The sequence below is a fragment of the Symphalangus syndactylus genome, chromosome 2 (genome assembly GCF_028878055.3).
Source record: "Symphalangus syndactylus isolate Jambi chromosome 2, NHGRI_mSymSyn1-v2.1_pri, whole genome shotgun sequence".
Lineage (NCBI taxonomy): Eukaryota > Metazoa > Chordata > Mammalia > Primates > Hylobatidae > Symphalangus > Symphalangus syndactylus.
In genome coordinates this window covers 131940989-131959955 of record NC_072424.2, presented here as the reverse complement: position 1 = coordinate 131959955, position 18967 = coordinate 131940989, and the positions used below count along the sequence as shown (strand labels likewise).

The 18967-nt window shown below is 42.1% G+C and overlaps 1 protein-coding gene across 8 annotated transcripts in view; it reads left to right on the top strand.

Moving 5' to 3' along the window:
• Positions 1-18746, top strand: part of IPCEF1 (interaction protein for cytohesin exchange factors 1) — a 207317-nt gene extending 188571 nt beyond the window's left edge. For all 8 annotated transcript variants that reach the window (XM_055267777.2, XM_063632873.1, XM_063632863.1 and 5 more), the window contains 2 exons: positions 5183-5376; positions 13283-18746. In XM_055267777.2, the coding sequence (XP_055123752.1) occupies positions 5183-5376; positions 13283-13495 (407 nt within the window). In that variant the 3' untranslated portion in view covers positions 13496-18746. The remainder of the gene's footprint in view (positions 1-5182; positions 5377-13282) is intronic.
• The last annotated feature ends 221 nt before the right edge of the window (positions 18747-18967 follow it).

Here is an 18967-nt window from a genome sequence, read left to right as displayed (position 1 = left end):
GAACAGCAAGTATTGCTGCCTGATCCTTCCTCTGGAAGCTTCGCCCCAGAGGGGCACCCACTTATATGAGGTGTCTGTCAGCCCTTACTGGGAGGTGAGGCTCCAGTCAGGCTACATGAGGGTCAGGGACCCGCTTGAGGAAGTGGTCTATCCGTTATCAGAGATCAGACACTGTGCTGGGAGAACCACTGCTCTCTTCAGAGCTGTCAGGCAAGGACATTTAAGTCTGCAGAAGTTGTCTGCTGCCTTTTGTTCAGATATGCCCTGCCCCCAGAGGTGGAATCTAGAGAGGCAGCAGGCCTTGCTGAGCTGCAGTGGGCTCTGCCCAGTTCGAGCTTCCCTTCTGCTTTGTTTACACTGTGAGCCCCCACCTATTTAAGCCTCAGCAATGGTGGACGCCCCTCCCCCTGCCAAGCTCCAGCATCCCAGGACAATCTCAGACTGCTGTGCTAGCAGCAAGCAAGGCTCCATGGGTGTGGGACCCAACGAGCCAGGCATGGGAGGGAATCTCCTAGTCTGCTGGTTGCGAAGACCGTGGGAAAAGCACAGTATTTGGGTAGAAGTGTATCGTTCCTCCAGGTACAGTTACTCACAGCTTCCCTTGGCTAGGAAAGGGAAATCCCCCGACCCCTTGTGCTTCCCAGATAAGGTGACACCCCGCCCTGCTTCAGCTCGCCCTCCATGGGCTGCACCCACTGTCCAACCAGTCCCAATGAGATGAACCAGGTACTTCAGTTGGAAATGCAGAAATCCCCTGTCTTCTTCATTGGGAGTTGTAGACCGGAGCTGTTCCTATTTGGCCATCTTGGAAGCAATGATAATAATTGTTACTGTGACATAATTACAAACGAAATGTTTTAGTCAAAAATATTTTTTTCTTTTAGTGGCTCAGTTGGTAAATTGTTTTCTATCACAATCCTTAGGAGCACAGTGTAGCTACTTGGTGAACACAGAGAAATGTAAAGAAACTATTCTATTTATCTTTGTCATACTCTTGTTTGGTTTCCTTGTTGGTGTTTGTTAAACATGTATTCCTTAATTCAAAAATACTGTGGTATTGAAAGCTATGTGTTTATGCTTTAATCTAAGTAGAATTCTACCTTGTTAGCTGTATTTTAAAAAAAAGTAAAAGGACATGTAAAATTACTGTTGTCTTAAAACTGAAAACTCCAAGTCTTCAATCCTAATGCCCCCCTTCAGGAGTCAGATTTCTTTCCACTTAACTTCTTTAAGACTTTCCAGTGTCTCCAGCTTGACCCCAGGACTGTGGCCATGCTTAGTATTTCTGCTATGTAGCATCAGCTCTCATGACAATCTCATAAATCACTACTTTTTATAGTTTTATTGAGATATATTTCACATACCATAACATTCACACATGAAAGTGTACAGTTCATTGGTTTTTAGTATATTTGGAGTTGTGCAACTGTCATCACAATCTAATTTTGGAACATTGCAGCATCACAAAAGAAATCCCTGCACATTAGCTGCCATTCTCCATTCCTGCTTGTCCCCTCCCAGACCCCAGGCAATTATTATTCTAGTTTCTGTCTCTGTGGGTTCGTCTAATCTGGACATTTCATATAAATGGAATCACACAATATGTGGTTGTTTGTGACTGGCTTCTTTTACTTAGCAAAATGTTTTCAAGGTTCACCCATGTTGAAGTATTGTGGACAACTGAGTATTTATTTTAATTATTGAATACTATTCTGTCACATGCAAATGCCACATTTTGTTTATCCTTTCATCAGCTGATGAACATTTAGGCTCTTCCCACATTTAGTCTGTTATGAATAATGCTGCTGTGAACATTCGTGTACAGTTTTTGTGTGAATATATGTTTTCAATTCTCTTGGGTATTTATGTAGGAGTGGAATTGCTGGGGCCCATGCTAAACTCCATGTTTAGCATTTTGAGAAATGGACAAATTATTTTCTAAAGTGGCAACTCAATTAGCTGAGCATGGTGGCATGCACCTCTAGTCCCAGCTACTTGAGAGGCTGAGGCAGGATAATCTAGTGAGTCCAGGAGTTCAAGGCTGCAATGAGCTATGATCATGCCACTGCACTCCAGCCCAGGTGACAGACCAAGACCCTGTCTTTAAAAGATAAACAATAAAATGGCCAGGCACAGTGGCTCACACCTGTAATCCCAGCACTTTGGGAGGCCAAGGTGGGCAGATCACGAGGTCAGGAGATCAAGACCATCCTGGCTAACATGGTGAAACCCCGTCTCTACTAAAAATACAAAAAATTAGCCAGGCATTGTGGCGGGCGCCTGTAGTCCCAGCTACTCGAGAGGCCGAGACAGGAAAATGGCATGAACCTGGGAGGTGGAGCCTGCAGTGAGCTGAGATCGGGCCACTGCACTCCAGCCTGGGCGACAGTGCAAGACTCTATCTCAAAAAAAAAAATAAAAAAAAAAATAAAATAAAAGTAGCAGCTCTGTTTTACATTCCCACTAACAATGTATGAGGATTCCAATTTCTCCACATCCTCACCCACACTTACTACTGTCTGTCTTTTTAATTGTAGCCGCCCTGGGTGTGAACGGACATCTCATGGTGGTTTTGGCTTGCATTTCCCTCATGACTGATGATATTGAGCGTCTTTTCATGTGCTTATTGACAAAAGCCCACTTTTGATGTCTGCACATGGCCTGAGCCAAAAGTCTAATTGTCTTCAGATGTAGTTTTGGGTATTTTCTTCCCTTTTGTGAGACGGTTTGGTAGAGAAAAAAGAGGTTGTGCTGATGAACACTTTAGGTCAGCTGTGAAGTGAGTGCATCATCTTTGCTTTCTGTTTTATGAAAGAGTATTGGTGACTTTCTGGGATGGATGGGGGGGGAAACTAATTCTTGCGTAAAGATTTCTAATCGTAGAGGAGTAAGCTCTAAGGCATGTGAAGTTTGCTTGGTTTGGTGCTCCTAGTTTACCATTATATGCTTTTCTCCACCCTGTGGAGAGGCTGTTGTTCTAGTTCCTCTAATGCCGTACTTTCTATAGAGTCCTCTTTCAAGCTCGTTCTTTGGACAGGAAGTGAAACATATAAACATTAAGGAGTATGTGGTGGAAAAAGAAATCTCATTGTATTTCTTTCCCAAGCTTTCTTCCAAGGAATAAAGGAATAATAGACTAACGTTCTTAGTGAGAAATTAAAGCAACATCAAAGGATGAAGATTTTCTTTGAGTAACCTCTGTATCATTTGAGGCTCATCCAGGTGCATATGACTGAAAACCAAAGCCAGGGTAGCTTAACATGGGTAACATATTAGCTCCCATAGACCGAGAGGGCTCCAACGGTGTCATCAAGATCTGTGTCTCAGAATGGGTTGGCTTCCGTATCATTATTCTCGGGATACTTCCTGGAAACTTCCAGCTCACACTATCACAACATTCAGCTTAAGAAAAAAGAGAGATTACTTATCTGATACTCCAAAGCCTTGGAACTGAGTCTCCTTGGCCCCAAATGGCCTGACCAGAGACACATGTTTATCTCTGAATCAGTGACTGTGGCCAGAATGGTGGAACTGCCATTGGCCTCATCTAGTCCACATGGTCCCCAGTAGATCCTGTGGTGGAGTGGCTTCACTGCAGTCATGTGGGCCGAGGCTGGCAAAGTGTGGTTAGGAAGGGAGATGGAGTCCGTGTGGCAAGATGAGGAATGATCACTTTCTACTCAAAACCACAGACCACAGACAGGTTTCTTCTCTCCACGGGTAGTTCTGGGAAGGACATTAAGCAATCATCTAGGGCAGTAGTTCTCAAATTTTAGCATGGATATAATTTGCTAGGTGTTATTTGTCCCACACTGTATTTTAGAAGCAGATATTTGTCAACTTGCATGGGTTTAAAGATGGAGATGAATTTTGCCTTAGGATGAATCACTCCCCCACTGAGTTTCACCAATACCTGGTTTAGATGATTTTTTTTTTTTGTGGCAGAGTCTCACTCTGCAGCCCAAGCTGGAGTGCAGTGGTGTGATCTCAGCTCACTGCAACCTCCACCTCCCAGGCTCAAGTGATTCTTGTGTCTCAGTCTCCCGAGTAGCTGGGACGACAGGCATGCACCACCACGCCCAGTTAATTTTTTGTATTTTAGTAGACAGCGGGTTTTACCATGTTGTCAAGTGTGGTCTCGAACTCCTGAGCTCAGGCGATCCGCCTGCCTTGGCCTCCCACAGTGTTGGGATTACTGGCATGAGCCACCACACCCAGCCTGGATGATATTTGGGTGAGCTTTTGGTCTTAGAGTTGATGGTGGAATGGGTTAAGACTTTTGGAGTTGTTGGGATGAGGTGAATGTATTGCATGTGAGAAACACATGAATTTAGGAGGTCGGAGGGTGGATTATGTATGGGTTGAATTGTGTCCCTCTAAAATTCATATGTTGGGCTTGGCTCACACCTGTAATCCCAGCACTTTGGGAGGCCAGGGTGGGCGGATCACCCAAGGTCAGGGGTTCAAGACCAGCCTGGGCAACATGGTGAAACCCCGTTTCTACTAAAAATATAAAAATGAGCGGTGCATGGTGGCAGGTGCCTGTAATCCCTGCTACTTGGGAGGCCGAGACAGGAGAATCACTTGAACCTGGGAGGTGGAGGTTTCAGTGAGCCAAGATTGTGCCATTGCACTTTAGTCTGGGAAACAATAGTAAAACTCTATCTCAAAAAAATATATAATAAAATAAATTAATTAATTAATAAAATTCATACGTTGAAGTCCTAACCCCTAATACCTCAGAATGTGACCTTATTGGGAAATGGGGTTGTTGCAGATTTAACTAGTTAAGATGAGGGCAATAGGGCAGGTTTCTAATCCAACATGACTGATACCCTCATAAATAGGGGAAGTTTGGACACAGGGACATGCATGCAGGGAACACCCCATGTGAATATTGGAGTTATACTGCCACAAACCAAAGAACAACTTGAAGCCAGGAGAGAGGCTTGGAATAACTCCTTTCCTGGTGCCTTCACAGGGAACGTGGCTCTGCAGTAATGAAGTATCGCAAACTGGGTGGCTTAGACAGCAAACATTTATTGTCCTTCAGTTACGGAGAGAAGTCTGAGATGAGGGTGCCAGTAGGGCCATGCCTTAGGACCACAGTATTGAATGTTCTCTCCTTGATTTTTCACTGGGTTTATTGTTACTGCTTTCATTTTTTTTTTTTTTCAAATAGAAGAGACAAAAGTGTCTGAAGATGATGAAATGGAGAAGCTGTACAAATCGTTAGAGCAAGCTAGTCTATCTCCTCTTGGGGACCGACGACCTTCGACTAAAAAGGAGTTGCGAAAATCCTTTGTTAAGCGGTGTAAAAATCCATCTATAAACGAGAAACTCCACAAAATCCGAACATTGAATAGCACATTAAAGGTAACAAAATTTCAAATTGTGGATGAACTCTATGGATGTGGGGCAAGGAATGGCTGGTTCTGCAGAGAGATTCTTGTTAATCACAGCGTGTTTGTGTGGGTGCAGGGAAGGGCTGTAAAAGTAAATATAATCTTTATAGGGCAAGATGACCTTGACGTTCTTAAAGCACTAGGACATTCACACAGTAGTGCCCAAGGCAGTTTTTCACAATAGGCCTTGATTTTTGCATTCACTCTGATATAAAATTTCAAATTTTAAGCTCCTAAGGCAGCAAGGACCATGCATAATTTGTTTTTTAACCCTTATACCTAGCACAGTACCTGGTTCAATAAATGTTGATGAGAGACAGAGCTCATCAACTGGTGAGAATAAACAGTCGTATAAATAAGATCTCGAATTTTCATCTGATTCATACAAGGGTACCATTCTTCGGGACTACATCCAGAAGGAAACGTCTTGATTTCAGCTGCAGCAAAGATGTAGTGATTGTCAGCTGTGGGCACTGCAGCCAAGGAGCACCGTGAGAGCCCGACAGTGGGAAGTACACGCTCTGTGGTAATAGACCAGCAGATGTTTTCACAATGGGAATAAGGGACAGTGTACAGGAAGTACTGAAGCTATTTTCAGGGCCTCCCTGAGCTGAAATGGTTCTTCATAACAAAAGTGTCCTGCTTTCACATTTAGATTATAGCATGAACAGGTGGAGGCCGGGATACTTTGTAAAATAGTCCTGATTTAGCAGACGATTTATCTGAAAAGCTTTGATAGATTCTGTAAGTGAATTTTGTTTTGTCTATGGCCTTTGGCATTAAGAACTTGAGTCATTTTCCAGGAAGAAATGTCAGCAATTGAAAGGACAAGGCTACAAAGGCAGGCTGAGTGGCTCTCAGTCAGGCGTCCCAGTTAGTCAGGAGAACATCTGAACACCCTAAAAGGCTGCAAAAATGAGGCTGGAATGGAAAAAGAAAAGTGAATTTTAATTATACAAAGAGAATACAAATGCAGAGAAATTCACTCTTATTTAATATTAAAATTTTTATTGATAATAAAAGATATCACTGGCTGCCATTTCACAGTATGTACAAAGCTGATGAATATGTTTGATTATTCAATGTAATATGTCATTGCGTGTTGAGATTTTACTGTCTTCTTTGTCTGTGATAGCTGATATGAGTGAGTAAAGTTTTCATTGAGCAAGTATTTCCTGACTCTTACTATGTACCAGCCACTATTCTAGGTGACTGGGATCATTGAATGGACTCTACTGGGCGTAGAAATAGAGGAAAACAAATACATGATTAAAATGAAGTGCAAAAATACTCTGGTTGAGATGTGCTCAGAGTGCTTTGGTGGTCCGAGGGGGAAAGTGGCTTACTGGGGGCATTAGGAACACTGTCACGAAATCCGTGAGTCAGGAAGAAATGAATACCAAGGGAAGGACATTCAAGGAAGTGGAAAGTCTGTCAATGGATAATAAGCTGTAGTTCCACGTTGGGAGAAGCAGGAAGTAGAGGCCGTGGAGAGCATGTGTAGTTTGAGTCATTAGTAGAAGGAGAAAGGCTGTGGCCTCAGGCCTTCCATAGAGCAGCAGACTCAGGATTCTAGATCTGTAGGGCACCATGCCCTCACCTGGCCACTGGGGGGCCAACTTTGTGAAAAGAATTAGTGTTACCATTCCCTATGGGTCTCTGTGACCTCGTGCTCTCCATGCACTGTGACCATGTCATTGGTGAATTCAGCAGCTTTTGCTTTTCTGTCAGTGTATCGGTTATCCAGTGCTAGGTAACAAGTTATCCCAAAGCTTAGCAACTTCAAACAATCAGCATTTATTATTTCAAAGTGTCTGTGGCCAGGAATCTGGGTGTGGCTTGCTCAAATGCCTCTGCACCCAGATCTCTCACAAGGCTGTGATCAAGGTGTCAGCTGGGGCTGCATTCATTCCTCCATAGAGAGGGATCAGTTTCTAAACTCTTGCATGTAGTTATTGGCAAGATTCAGTTCCTTTCAGGTTGTTGGACGGAGGGTCTCAGTTGCTCTCTGGCTATTGGCCAGAGGCTCCCCTCAGTTCCTCGCCACATGGGCTTCTCTACAGAGCAGGTCACAACTTGGAAACTGGCTTCTTTCAGAGCAAGCAACACAGTGAGAGTGAGTGAGTGAGATGGATTATAACCCAGTGGCAGTAATGACATCACATTACTTTTGCAGTGTTCTATTCAGTAGAAGCAAGTCATTGGGTCATCTCGTTTTCAGGGAGGAGATTACACAAGGCCTTGAATACCAGGAAGCAGAGAAGATTGGGGGCCTGCTCAGGGCTGCCTGCCCCACCCAGCTGGGGAACTGCTCTCTCTGGACATTTGTGGGAAGCAGCCCTTTCCATAGATCCCTCATGTAGTGCTTAGGGCTGATGAAATAGAACAGGACCCATGTCATGCAGTCCTATTAACCTCAGGAGGTAGGAGGACATGCTGATGTGGAAATTGGTCTTGCTGAAGAAGCCAAACAAAAGCAAAGCGCATCAACCTATTCAAAGGAGAGAGAGAACTTGGTACATGTGTGCATGTTCATGTTGGAAGGATATAACAATTATTTCTAATTGTTTTTAAAATTCAAAGAAGTCAAGAGAGTGGTTGCCTTTGAGGAAGAGGAGAGGATGGGACTGAGAGGGGATGAGAATGGAGCTTCTGAGTGTTGGGTGCCGGTCCTTCTGTGACCTTGGTAGTAGTTGTATGGAAGTGTTTATTTTGTGATAATTCTTTAAGCACAATTTTTCTATTTGTGCACTTTTCTCTGAGTATGATATATTGCACAGAGAATATATCATACACAGAGGAAATGTTTATTTTTTAAAAGCTTCAAAGTAGGAGTGTAGACAAGCAAAGACAACAGTTTCATGCAGAAACAAGGAAACTGTTTTAACAATAAATAATGTTTACATTTGCCGCAGGCGCATTCCGTAAATAAGAAAAATCCCTGCACTGGGATAGTACTGGAATGAATGCACTTCGGGGAAATTCTTCTAGGAAGTTGAGCAAACTTCCACGTTGAACTTGAGCAAAAGTTGATCGTATTATGTTGTACACTAAATACAGATATTTAGGAATTTCTAACAGCTCATCATTCACTGACTTTTGGCTAAGCCTGTTTTTATTTTAAAATAAGTTATTAATGGAATGATTAATGGGTCCAACTGAAACTCTCTGAGTTACTCTGACCTATGTCACAAGAGCGGTGAACCCCCTCTTCCCGTAGCTACTCTGGTGGAACACATTTCCAATGCTTAGGTCTTGAGTCGAGCCACACACTGACTATTTGGAGTAAAAACTGAAAGTACAGCATTCTCTCTTTCATGGTATTTTTGGAATCCCTGCCAAACCTTGCTTGCCTGCCAGAAAGCAGAGCAGATGTTGTGAAAGTAGTTCAAAGCCCTCCAAAAGCTTCCTGCGCCATCCAGGAGAAGCTGGGCTGCTGGATGAGGCCCAGCCCCAGGGTGCCTGGTGTAGGAAGGAGCTTGGAAGGTTCTGTTGTTTCATTAATTTCCTTCTTCTGTATTATTGTCTACCTTTTTTTTCTTTCATGCATAGAAGAACTAACACAGATTTGAGCCAAATGGTAAAAAATTTGAACTACTTAGAGCCAAAGCCATATGAGAAGTGTCAGCTTAATGCCCAAAGTTGAAGAGACCCTTTTCTAAAAATTTTATTAGATATCAAGAGGGGTTAATTCATGTTTGCAAAGTCAGTTTCCCCAAGTTTTATTAATTTTCAAAGATCTTAGTTTTTTAATATGAAAAATTAGGATCTTCCTCTGAAGCAGATGTCTAAATTTCTTTAGAACCAAATAAAACTCTTTAAATAACTTTATATTTATAGCAGTATGGTGATGTCAGAGGAAGAAAGCTTTTGTTGTTGTTGTTGTTTTGGAAAAATTGTTTTGGAAGCATAGATATTGAAAACTCAGAGAGAAGAAATATGCTCTTTTGGCCCTGCCTAACTTTCTATAAACAATCCCTCTGCTTTCCTACTGCACTGTTTTTTCTTCATTTTGGAAGGAAGGGTTCCTATCTTTATCCATCTATATGTCTATCTTCTATCTATCTATCTATCCAGCTATCTATCTATGAATCTATGTCTAGTTTTCTTGTTTAATGGAAAGGATTTCCTCAGACTCCAAATAGGCTTCAGAAGGCAAAAGAGAATAAAAAGCAAATGGGTAATTCATTTATTCATTTATTTCTTATTTTATATATTCATTTTTTCAACAAGTATTCAACGAATGTCTACATGTGTAGACGGTCTACATGTGCAGTCATTCTTTCAGGCAGTTGAGGCTGTAGCACTGGGCATATCAGATAAAAGGCCTACCTTCTGGAAGCTTATGTTTTAGTAGGAGAATAAACAAACATAATTGACTATTAAATGTATAATATGATAAGTGATGATAGATTTTATAAAGAATAGAAAAGAGAGGGGATAGAACATGTTGAGAAATTGATATTTAATGAGGAAAGACATGAAAGGCCTCTTTGAAAGACATAATTTGTGTAAAATCTGAAAAAGGAAAGGGAATGAGGCTTGAGGTTCTCTGAGGCCGAATATTTCAGGCAAAAGGAACAAAAATGCAAACACCTTGGGGCAGGAGTGTGCCTAGGGCATTTAAGGAAGAGCAAGGAGGTCAGGGTAGCTGTAATGTAGTGGGGATGGAACATGGGGAGTGCAGCAGTGGGCCGGAGGGGCAGCGGGGACTCGAGCCATTGAGGACCTCATTGCCATTGCAAACACCAGCTTCTGCTTGGAGTAAGACAGTGACCCTCTGGAAGGTTCTGAACAGAGGGATGGCATGCTTTGTGTCTTGTTTGAAGGTAGAACCATCAGGCTTTGCTGGTGGATTGGGTGTGGTAGGAGTCAAGAATGACTCTAGTGTTTGCTCTGAGCAACTGGAAAGACGGAGTTACCATTAAGTGCTTTGAGGAAGACTACAGTAGGAACCAGGTTTGGTGTGTATCAGAAGTTGGTGGGGTGGGGATGTAGAGAATAAGAAGAACTTAGCTTTAGATATGTTATTTTTGAGATGCTTCTTAGGGGTTGATGTGGAACGCTGAAGAGGAAGTTTAGACAAATGATGATGGAGTCGAGGGGAGAAGTAAGGAGAGATACAAATTTGGGACCCTCAGCACATAGGAGAGTGGCAGAGATTACATGTGATTACCAACAGCATGAACATAGATAGAGCAGAGAAGAGGATACAAGCTGGGGCTTTAGAACACACTCCAGTGAGAAGAGGTGGCATGACGAGGAGGAACTAGCAACCAAGGTGAGAGTAAGTAGCAACTGTGGTACAAGAAAAATCAGGAGAATGTATCATAGGAGCACAACGATGAAACTGTTCAAGAAGGAGGAGTAATCAATAGTTTTAGGTGCTGCTGATAAATAAGTTGAAGATGGATCATTGGTTTAACATTGATTTAATGGTTTATCGGATTTAACAACATGGAGGTCACTGATGGTCTTCACAAGAGCAGTTTTGGTGAATGGTGGGGGCCAAAGCCTGGTGGGACTGAATCTATGCAGAATGGGCCATTGGAGACAGGAGGAAAGTGGAGCATTAGCTGGACAGGGATTTGGGGGCAGAGAGGAATTCTAACATGGAAGAAATAACAGCAAACACGTATACCAGTGAAACCACTGGAGGAGATCTGGGAGGTCGGTGAGTCAGAGGAGAGAACTGAATTGCTGGGATGAATTTCTTGAGTAGGAGAGCGGGGGCCATTGTGCCCAAGTGGAGGGATTGGCTTTTGCTAGGAGCACAGATGCTCCATCTCTGTGAACAGGGCAGAAGGCAGCATAGATTTGCGTCCATGTAGTTCGTGGGCAATAGGAGCTTGGGAGAAGTGCTCTTCTGATGGCTTCCATTTCCTCAAAAAAGAGATAGCAAGGCCATCAGCTGCGAATGAGGATGAGAGAGGGGGTTTGAGATGAGAAGAGTTTTGAAATAGTCATTTGGGAGACTGCCAGAAAAGGGATGTGAAAGTGTGATGACTGGAGAGTAGTGAAAATCCACTTACTGGCAGTGGTTGTGAAGTTTTAGTTTCACACATGCTGTCCTGGGGATAGTCAAAAAGAGTAGTTCAATCACATGCATGAATTGAATGTCTACATGGCACTTGGCATTGTGTTAGGTGCAGGGAATACAGGGATGAAGGAAATGTTTCTTGTCATCTTCTTTAAGCTTTAGAAGAGGGGCCATGACTTACCCATAAATACCTAAATGTACCTTGGTAAGTTCTCAGAGGGCATCATTGGAAGGCATGAGAACATAAAAACTTAAAAGCTTATCAGTCCAATTTTGGGAGTGCAGGGAAGGTTTCCTGGACAATGTGATGCCTCAAGTGAGTATAGATTTACGGGTTATGAAAAATTGGGTAGGCCAGGTGCAGTGGCTCACGCCTGTAATCCCAGCACTTTGGGAGGCTGAGGCGGGTGTATCACTTAAGGTAAGGAGTTTGAGACCAGCCTGGCCAACATGGGGAAACTCCATCTCTACTAAAAATAGAAAAATTAGCCGGGCATGGTGGCGCATGCCTGTAATCCCAGCTACTTGAGGGGTTGACGCAGGAGAATCGCTTGAACCCGGGAGGCGGAGCTTGCAATGAGCTGAGATCGGGCCACTGTGCTCCAGCCTGGGCAACAGAGTGACTCTGTCTCAAAAAAAAAAAAAAAAAAAGAAAAGAAAAGAAGAAAAAAATTGGGTAACGAAAGATTGGAAAGTGTTCTGTGTAAAAGAAACTCTAGAAATTAGAGTTTATCAGGTGAAAAAAGGCAAGGAAGATTCTCTATGTGGCACAACGACACGGAGGTGTGAGCTAGTGTTGTGTGGGTGAGAAAATGCATGCCAGTACATTAGACTGGAAAGTCAGAAGGAAGCAGAGTATCAACAAATAGTGCCAGTGCAGGTGAGGAACCTTGGGTATAAGGGGATCCATGAGGGGAACTCAGCATTTAGATGCATCCTGCTCTGCTAAGTGGAGGTGGAGTTGAAGTGGGCATTGGAGGCAGTGGTCTTGCTCAGGAGGCTGTGGCAGCAGATCAGATGTGATATATTGAACTGGATATCCAACCTTAGGACTATGGTCATGGGATAGAGAAAACAGGCATAGATGTGAGACACAATTGTCAGAGCTGAATATTTGTTTTTAATATGGAGGCTGAACATCTTATTTTTACTCCATTCCTTGTCTATAGAAAACTCTAACCTGAGCTAGACATTTCAGAAATATGTGCCATTGGTTACAGAGGAGGCAGAATGGAATAGCACTAATAGGTTGTTTATTAGCATTATTGGAATACATACTGTTTTGATGGAAGGTTAGTAGCCTCTTCTTTAACTGAAAAGATAACCTGTGTATTTATTCTGTGTGTATTAAATAAATGTGATTTATTAAAAATAAAGATAATTTAATAAAATCTTAAAAGACATATTTTATGTTGCCATATGTCCTAGGTAAAGTGTTATGTTCCAATTTTACTTAGTGAAGTTTGGACAGTCAATAAAATGCTAATACCTACAATGATAAGTTTTAGGGGGCATGATTCCCACACCAAGGTAGAATTGTTGCTGTGGTGTGGAATAATGGATTGATCAGGGAAAGGCAACATAGAAGATCTTTGCTATATGTCCAGCTCTTCCACTGACTCTTGGGTAGGAAACTTCACGTCTCTGCGGCTAGCATATGCAAACAAATGTCAAATTTCTTAGACGTGATGCTGGATTTAGAATATTAACATGCAAAAATGCTTTGGTAATTTTATGTGAATGTATATGTGTACTTGTAAAAGAGTTTGTAAAGATGGTTTATGTAAATTAAGACACTCTCAACATACCCTCTTCCCCTTTTTTTCTACTCGCACAGTGTAAAGAACATGATCTGGCCATGATTAACCAGTTGCTGGATGACCCGAAGCTGACAGCCAGGAAATACAGAGAGTGGAAAGTCATGAACACCCTGCTGATCCAGGACATCTATCAGCAGCAGCGGGCTTCACCTACCCCTGATGACACTGATGACACCCCTCAGGAACTCAAGAAATCACCTTCTTCTCCCTCTGTTGAAAATTCCATTTGAGACAAAGTGAGGGTTTTCTCGTCTTACATTTTATCACAAGCAACTCTTCAAGGTGTTGCAAAAGCTTACATTTTTCCTTAAAACGAAAACTGAAACCCAGTCCTTCAAGCATCAGCTTCCCATCTAAAGATGCACGTTAGATGAAGATAATCACCGAATACACCAGGGCTCCTCATTTCAGTCATAACGCATCCATTGAGATTGGAATGATTGAGTTCACTTGAAAGGTGTTTTTTGTTTTCCTACTGGGAGCTCACGGTGATGTGGGGTTCTAGGGGGGATGTGAGAAATGTCTCTTCTGTTCCTTGCTTTCCAGAGAATGCTATGGACAAACATCAAATTTTACCAGGAGTAATTGTCCATGGAAACATTCTGTTTTTCAAAAGAAGAATGTACATATTCCACTTGGCTGGGAAGCTGTGTGGCCCAAATCACTGTTTGAGTGGAGGAATGTTTTCTAGAGCAGTGACTGGAAGGACAAACGTGGTGTTGCAGAACAAAAATTCCTTGCCTTTGGTATGGAATGGTGGTGCCTTTTCCACGTGTTGAGAAGTATTTCATAGACAGTGGCGCGTGGGAGAGCTGAAGGAGGAGGCGTGTTCCATATTCCACTCATTCAAAGGACAGCTTGGTGTTTTCACACTTTATGCGGGTTAGGGGATCTGATTAATGTTTCCTTTCCTTACAACAGCTAGAGAAAACATCTCATCACAATTGGAGACCTCTACTCCCTTCGAGCTTTCCTACTCAATGGTAGGAGACAGTAATATGCTCAGCAAAGAATGTCTACTGCTCTTGTCCTTGGCTGTGATCCCTATACATAGTGTGAATTTATATCCAGATTTCCCAGGATCAGTATTGACAAGATGACTTTGGCATCTGAATTGTTTTAATATCTTTACTCAAAAAAACAAAAAACAAAAACAAAAACCCACGGAAACAACAAAAGAGTTAAACATGATGGTTTTATTTTTGTATGTTTATATGTCACTTGTGTGCTATGTGAATAGCTATGTTTGTTATTTAAATATATTTATAGAAGTTCAAATTACTAGTGTTTTAAAAGATGATATACTATTATATATTGTGCTTAGTATATATTTGATGAGTCTATGCTTTTTGCTTGAGAAAAATAGAAATACTATTGATTCACTGGTGTTATGATATTGCACTATGTCTGAGGAATGCTCAGGAAATCTTGCGGGAAAAAAAATGGGGCATGCATTCATAACTTTTCTTTTTCTTCCCCACCCCAACCCCCATGAGCTCTTAGATTTCTATCTCTTGTAAGTCACTCTTTTAACCAGAAAAGGACTTCCATCTTAGATTATCCTTTCTATTAAATAAACTTTAAGCTTTGTGCCATTTATGCCTGCAAACCTTAGACCAAAGGCAACACAACTAATGTCATCTTTTCACTAAAGACTAATAGAAATGTAGAAATCATTGTGTTAAAGAGAGCTCATAGAGAAATAATATGAAAGTCTTCCCTTACTAATCACCATGAATATTTCTCACCATAGGATTAACCACAACCCACCAAGTACCCATGTTGGCCCTGCCTACCCCTAACAAATTGTTGACACAACCTATTTTGTTTTATAGCTTCAAAGTGTGGCTTGACATTCAAATGGAAGGAACCACCTGAATTATATCTGCAAACAAAATGGAAATAGTTGTTGAATAGTTCCCCAAGCTTTACTAAGAAGGCTTAATACTCTGTAAACAAACAAACAAAAAACAACCTTAGCATTAAGAAATAAAAAACAAGAAGCAAGTTGTACTGCTAGAAACTTCTCTAAGATAAGAGGCCAGGCCAATCAGTTTGTCCCAGCAAACATGTGGGTACTTCTCCACCTAGGGAAGCCACTGAAGAAGAGTTTGACCTGTGGTGACCTGACAGAGGGAACATTCAGATCCTCAGATTGCACCCTGATGCCCTGGTTTGGGAGAGCAGTGCTTTAACCTTTTGGCCCTGGAAATTACTGATTCTTTCTGTGATTAGCAGATACTAGAAGGGAAATTATTTAGGATTGGCAATGTAAAGAGTATTGAAGGAACAACAAACAACAATAGCAGAAATAACAGTGTGACACAAAGTGCCCTTCCACCTATTTTTCTTTGGTTTGCAACACCAACCTGTAGACTTCCAGTTTTTCTTAAATTGAAGAGCTCCAGACACTTTTGAGCAGGGTTTGTGAATACCTTTGAATGCTTTCCTTTGGCTTTTCATGAAGACGTATTTCCCCAACCTTTCAATTGTAAACTCCTTTAGTACCATTCAAACTTAAAGGCAAAAAAGATCCCTGAGATTACTTAGCCAAGGCTTAAAGTCATTTTTCAAAGTCAAGAACATTAGCCTAGAAGTTTTTGCTTTGCTAGTTAAAGCTTACTTTGCAGAGCTTCCCAAAGTGAAAGTGAAACTGAACTTCACAATTTTGCACCTGACTTTCTGGAGCCCCATTGTCTGCTCATTCGTGTTTTCCCCCCTGTGAATTCTTTTGCTTTTGACCAGGTTGTGCTAGAAAGTAGGGCTGCTTCTGTGAGTTCTCAGCCTAGGCTGTGGCCACTAAGACATGGGTGGGGGATAGACAGGAGTGAGAGGGACAGTGGGTGACACTTTCCATGACACTCAGTGTAGGAAGACATGGGCTTCTCTCTCTTGGCCTCAAGCCCCTTTTCTGGTCCAAAGAATATTGGGAAAACTGGATTACTTTCAGTATATTTCTTGAGACCGGATCATCTCTGAAATGCATTTGGGGTAGTTTCATGGGGTCCAAGGGCCAACTCCTATACCCAGTCCTACAGTGTCTGTGAGCTGTGGAATGAGAGAGAAAACCATGGCTGCTCAGGAAGGAAGTGGAGAATCTCTCAGCACACGTAGACCCAAATCTGTGGCACCTGCTAAAGATTAGGATTTGGAGAGGACTCCTCTTTGGGGTTGTGAAGAGGACCTTTTCCCTCTATTGTTAGCCTGTAGATCCAGAACGGAGCCTGATGTGATGCCTTCACTGGTTGATATATTGCAAATAGACACGCTGAGCCCTGCATTGCAAGGGCCTCTGTTGCTTTAAAGAATTCTTAGTTTTGCCGCAACAGCTCAAATCTCAGAATAGGATCAAAGGCCTAGAAAGACTCCTAAAATATAGGATTACAAAGACTCCAGGAAGTGTAAGAAAGAGACTGTGTTGGAGTCAGATTTCAATGTGCAACCCATGCCTTATATTTACACAGCACTTTGTAGTTTGCAAATTGGTGTGTTTTCAGCTTCCTCCCGCTGCCCCATGCTCTGTGTGAGATGACTGTGGATTATTACAGTGAAGTGCCTGGCCCAGAGCCCCAAGTGGTGAAGCGGGAACTTGAGTATCAGGACTCTCAGCGGCTCTCTGCCCGTTCCCTCCTCTCCCCCCACCTCGCTTCACCTGTTACCTTGTGAAGTTGCTGTTGGCACATAGCCCACTAGGAAACCAAGAAGTTTGACTTGGAGTGTGTGTTTCATTGCACTGGGCTCAGCGCAGGGCCGGCCCTGGTGGCTGTTTGGCTAAATTCTCCATTTGAAACCTAAGGGGCCCTCTCTGTGCTTGAGCACAGTCTCCTCCTAATGTTCCTACCTCAACCTGCTGGCGGGCTGTCTATGGATTGGGGTTTCACCTAATCATGCTGTGTTTCCTTTCTTTTCTTTCTGTACATTAGACTACTTGGGAGGTGCTGTGTGATCCTTGGATGAAAAACATATATTTAAAGAAATGGAGAGTGTTTATTTTGTTTGCTTTTTGAGGCATGTGCTGTCAGATGTCAGAGACCCAACTTAGTGATTAGAGGTTGGTCCTTTGACCTTCTTCTCTTAATTGCTTTTCATGTAATCATGATAATTTACTCAGGTAGCACTCCAGTCACAAACAATGTCGCAGAGACGAAACAGATTCAAAGAAAAAATATTTTTAAGTCTTTTGAAAAGAAGTGCTATTCACATTTAAGCCACGTTTAAATTCATAGGTACATTATCTCTTAGTAAGAAAGACTTTTTTTTTTTTTTAGACAGAGTCTCGCTCTGTTGCCCAGGCTGGAGTGCAGTGGCGCGATCTCAGCTCACTGCAACCTCTGCCTCCCTGGTTCAAGTGATTCTCCTGCCTCAGCCTCCCGAGTAGCTGGGACTACACCCGGCTAATTTTTATATTTGTAGTAGAGACCGGGGTTTACCATGTTGCCCAGGCTGGTTTCAGACTCCTGACCTCAGGTGATCTGCCTGTCTCTGCCTCCCAAAGTGTGGGGTTACAGGCGTGAGCCACCACACCTGGCCGGAAGACAGTATTTTGATATAGCCACATACATGATTTAATGAGTAATGTTAAGTACAGAAAAGCTGCCATGTCCACATAGTTTTAGGGGCATTTCTTCTTCAGTCTAACAAGAATATGATATCCAGTTGTGGTTTTCCAATTTATTTCTCTTCCAATTTCTTTTGTATACCTCACAGGAGAAATTGAATCCTAGAACTGGGAGATGACTGCCCTGCCCAGGGTTTTGTAATACATAATTGAAAACAAAAGTCCCCGAAACTAAATGTTTGCAGCCTGTATGAAATGGACTGTGGAAAGGGGATAATTTCTCTCCTCACAGAAAGCCACTCGTCTCCTTGAATGAGACGTTGAGCAGACGCATGTTTCTCTGTGTCGTGGGGCAGGAAGCAATTCCCTTGCCTCTTCAGCACATCTTAATTCTTTCCCATGTGACCCCAGAACCACATAGAAAACATTGAAAATGGATTCTTCATTGAAAAAAGCTTCATATTTCTCTTGCTGTAAGGAGGCTTAACTGCTCTGTATTTGATTTTTTTTTTTTTTTTTAACCTTTAGCCCAAAAGGGAAGCGTGCCCCATGGAAACAGCAAATGCCGTAAAATAAAAACCAGGAGTTTTAATCGCCATATATTTTAATGTGCTTGCATGATGGGAATGTGACTTTTAGCACTGCATGGTATTTGGGGGCAAGATATTAATGTGGAAATCTTAGCTTAAGTTTTACTGTGCTCTCATCCTGTGTCAGCTACCCCTCTAAACCGAAAAAGAGGCATGGCTCATTTCTCTCCTGCTTTATGTTTTTGAGGTTGACTTGTAAGATAAAAATAAAATAAAATAATATATCTAGTCAAATGACATGAAAAAACGTTGAAATATACTACTGGTGTTCATTTTTTGTCCTTTGAGTGTTGCTTTCTCAAAGAAATAAACATGTGGCTGGGAAGTGTTTAATGGCTGCGTTTTGATCGTCTACAAAGGTTACAATGCCCTCTGGTGGCAGTCATCAAAATCGCTTCTAGACTTGTTTTTATTTTTAAATAAAAGATCTAATTATATTGGAAATCTGTTTCAACAATAACCTATGTGGTCTCTTCCAGTGGTTCTCAATTTACAGGTTTATTAATACAATGATATTTAGATTTTTCAAAAATTGCCATTGGACCACTATATTT